At 46.3% G+C, this 3,793-nt stretch overlaps 1 protein-coding gene across 1 annotated transcript in view; it reads left to right on the top strand.

The window, feature by feature from the left end:
- The first annotated feature begins 1,191 nt into the window (after positions 1 to 1,191).
- Positions 1,192 to 3,793, top strand: part of LOC125029008 (ankyrin repeat domain-containing protein 27-like) — an 8,118-nt gene continuing 5,516 nt past the window's right edge. The window contains exon 1 of the mRNA XM_047618714.1: positions 1,192 to 3,793. This exon is cut by the window's right edge and continues 927 nt beyond it. Coding sequence (XP_047474670.1) covers positions 1,970 to 3,793 — 1,824 coding nt within the window. The 5' untranslated portion in view covers positions 1,192 to 1,969.

Below are 3,793 nucleotides of genomic sequence, written 5' to 3'. Positions count from 1 at the left end.
TGTAAAGTCCTTTGTTGAATGATCTCTGTTAATACTCCAATGAATGTGATAAAATCTACTATATTTCATAATATCTTGAACCTCATATTAAACGACAAGTGAGATATATCGCGAATTAACACAGAATAAACCGGAGAAAAGTTTACATTTTAACATGAACCCAATAAGATGAGATTAATATTTGGCGGGAAGAAAGTGGGGGGGGGGGGGATCACACTTATTTGATGGTGTATTAATTTCACTAATAAGATTTACCGAAATTTCTACTAATAGTGTAATATTCTTTTTCTTCACACTGTACACTTTTTTTGTAATAGAAACTTCAGTTCACTTGCTACATTACGAAATAAATATTTAAAACTAATGCCTAAAGATCACGCGGTGATATTTTTTGGCGGCACTTTGAGATAGCGAATTTGTCATCCTCTCATATCATTGTTTGAAATTATCAATTAACTTCTGTGTCAAGTCTGTAAAATTACTGGGAATGGAGGAGTGTGAATTTCATGACAAGCTATTGCCTTGTCCTGGTTGCAAATTTAAAAAAATCCTAGTTATATGAGGGTTAGAACATTTAGCAATTTGAGAGGTGATTAACTAACTCAAATGTGTGTGTGTGTGTGTGTGTGTGTGTGTGTGTGTGTGTGTGTGTGTGTGTGTGTGTGTGTGTGTGTGTGTGTGTGTGTGTGTGTGTGTGTGTGTGTGTGTTATTGTGTGTGTATGTGTGTGTGTGTGTGTGTGTGTGTGTGTGTGTTAGTGTGTGTTATTGTGTGTGTATGTGTGTGTGTGTGTGTGTGTGTGTGTGTGTGTGTGTGTGTGTGTGTGTGTGTGTGTGTGTGTGTGTGTGTGTGTGTGTGTGTGTGTGTGTTATTGTGTGTGTATGTGTGTGTGTGTGTGCGTGCGTGTGTGTGTGTGTGTGTGTGTGTGTGTGTGTGTGTGTGTGTGTGTGTGTGTGTGTGTGTGTGTGTGTGTGTGTGTGTATGTTGGTGTGTGTGTGTGTGTGTGTGTGTGTGTGTGTGTGTGTGTGTGTGTATGTGTGTGTGTGTGTGTGTGTGTGTGTGTGTGTGTGTGGTGTGTGTGTGTGTGTGTGTGTTATGTGTGTGTGTGTGTGTGTGTGTGTGTGTGTGTGTGTGTGTGTGTGTGTGTGTGTGTGTGTGTGTGTGTGTGTGTGTGTGTGTGTGTGTGTGTGTGTGTGTGTGTGTGTGTGTGTGTGTGTGTGTGCGTATGTACGTGTGTGTTACATGTATCCTAGCAATCATTAATAATAATATAAAAAAAAACTTGAACCTTGTTTCCACTTGAGTACATAACACGATTCACCTCGCAAGATATATACAATTAAAACGAAATGAGAAACAGAAATACAAGAAATCAATAGAGATAGGGAAAAAATGAACACGCCAATAATCTTTTACCGCTTATGTAACTGCAGCCACGTCAAAAGAAAAAAAAGAAAAAACAAAAAACTTGGTTTGTGTTGGCACTAGACTTTTTAAGAGAAAAATGCCCATTGATTTCGAGACGTTTAATGCCCCTCCATTAATCCATAAAGTGTACGTATAATGCAGTCAAAAGGAAAGTGAAAAGGAAAGTAGAATAAACAGAACAGAATAAGTAGAATGGAAAACAACAAATAATAGATAGACAAATAACAAATAAATAAACAAATAAAAGAAAGGAAGTCGAACGGAGAACAACAAATAACAGACAAATAAACAAATAAATAGATAAATAAAGCAGAACAAGCAAAAGGGGGCACAACACTTTGCGCGTGCCGGCCGACGTCGCCGCGGCCGTCGGGGTCGCAGGCGCTCGGTAACCGGTCCTTCCCCAGCAGGAGGAGGCCGCGGCGGAGGAGGCGAGCGAGCGCAGGGGGGGCAGGAGGAGGGGCAGGAGGAGGAGGGATTATGTTCTCGCGGGTGTTCCTTTACAACCGGTCTCTCGCCATCCCGTGAGGCAACGCGACACGATGGAGAGGTACGACGAGGACCTGCACGAGAACAGCTTCTTCCAGGCGCTGCGGGGGGAGTACGCGGAGGTGTTCGAGAGGGCGGTGGAGGCGGGCTGGATCCTGTGCGTGCCGCGGGCGGGGGCGCTGCCCAAGTATGCCCTGGCCCAGGACGACATCCTAGGGCACATTCTGGTCCCGAGCGACGAACTTCCGGAGACCCACTTCCGGACGCTGACGGACCGCGGTGTCGTGGCCAAGGGCAACCTCCTCACCCTAGAGAACGAGGTGTCCAACCCCCACTCCGTGCACGTCCTGTTCGACGAAGTGTTTTATGATGAGGATATGCGTAAGTACAAAGTCCTGTGCCTGGAGGACCCTTTGTATGCCTCCCACGCCCTAGGGCCGTCCTCCTCCTGTGACCTGGTTATGCTATTCTCCCTGAGGGACTGCATTGATCTCCTGTGGACAGAAGGGGGGGGCGAGGAGGCCCTCAAGAGGCTGGATTCCCTTGTCCAGCAGTTCCTGGACCAAAACCCAAATTTGGAGGAGGAGACACTGCAGACGCTGCGAGATCTGGTGGGCGAGCTCTTCTCAGAAGCCATACAGGTAACCCTATCAGATCACCGCCTGAAACACAAGACCAAGGAAGATCAATACCTCCTGGACTCCATCAAACTCTCCGTGGAGACGTACCTCTTGCACGGGATCTACAAGAAACTGATGAAAGGCATCACGGCCTGCACCTCAGGGGACGATGCGAGGCTCAACAGAATAATCAGGAACCTCTCCGACTTGCAGGTGAGAGACTTGGATATTGATCCAAAGCTCTCGAGCAGCCTTACAAAATCTAAATTTGAAATAGTCAATATTGAGGGCTACAGCACGCCCCTTGGAAAGCTTGGATGCCTCAAGAGAGCCATATCTATCGTCGTGTCGCAGGGAGGTGTCGTGTCGTCTGATGAGCTGCTTCCCATATTGATGTTTCTTGTTGTGAAGAGCAACCTGCCCAACTGGTTTGCTCATTTGTCCTTTCTAAAATTATTTCGGTTCTCGGCAGCTGGAGTTGACAGCGGTGAGCAAAGCTTTAACATATCTTCCCTAGAGGCCGCCATACAGCACATAAGCTCAGGTGCTTTATTTGGCAACACGTCTCCAGAGGCGGACTGTATGCTCCAGGCCGAGTCAACTGTGAGCCCCGTTCTGAAAAGCATGGAGGAGGCCTTAGGGTACAATGGGGTGGACCCCACGGCACGGTACTTTGAGTGCATTCGTCTCGGCAAAGTGGAGGACGTGAAGGATATTCTTGACGGGAAGTACAGACCTTTTGAAAGTAGCATCGAAAAGGAGCCATGCCTTGTTGAAGCTGATGCGCAGCTGTGCCATCCGCTGTGTTCTTGTGATAAGTGCGAGCGAATAGTATCAAAACCCAAGAAAGATCTGATGCCCACAATTCATACAAGGGACGAGAGAGGTTACACAGGACTTCATGTTGCTTGCATTTTTGGCAGGCCGACAGTGGTGGAATTGTTAGTGAGTCTTGGTGCAGATCTAACAGCTACTGATTTCCGAGGGGCGACTCCCCTTCATTATGCCGCGCAGCGAGGCCACCAGAATGCTCTGTTACTGTTGTTACATGCTGGTGCTGATATAAATAAGTGTGATAGTGACTCTAATACCCCTTTGCATTTATGTTCACTAAATGGTCATGTTACGTGTGTTAAGGCGTTACTCTTTTATGCTGAATCTATAGGCTGTGAAATAGCAATTAATGCTCAGAATAATGTGCTAGACACCCCACTGCATTTAGCCAGTAGATGGGGTTATTCTGCCATTGTAGAGTTG

The sequence above is a fragment of the Penaeus chinensis genome, chromosome 1 (genome assembly GCF_019202785.1).
Source record: "Penaeus chinensis breed Huanghai No. 1 chromosome 1, ASM1920278v2, whole genome shotgun sequence".
NCBI classification, from domain to species: Eukaryota; Metazoa; Arthropoda; class Malacostraca; order Decapoda; family Penaeidae; genus Penaeus; species Penaeus chinensis.
Note: the sequence above shows the minus strand (reverse complement) of the source record. Positions and strands in the feature narration are given on the sequence as shown.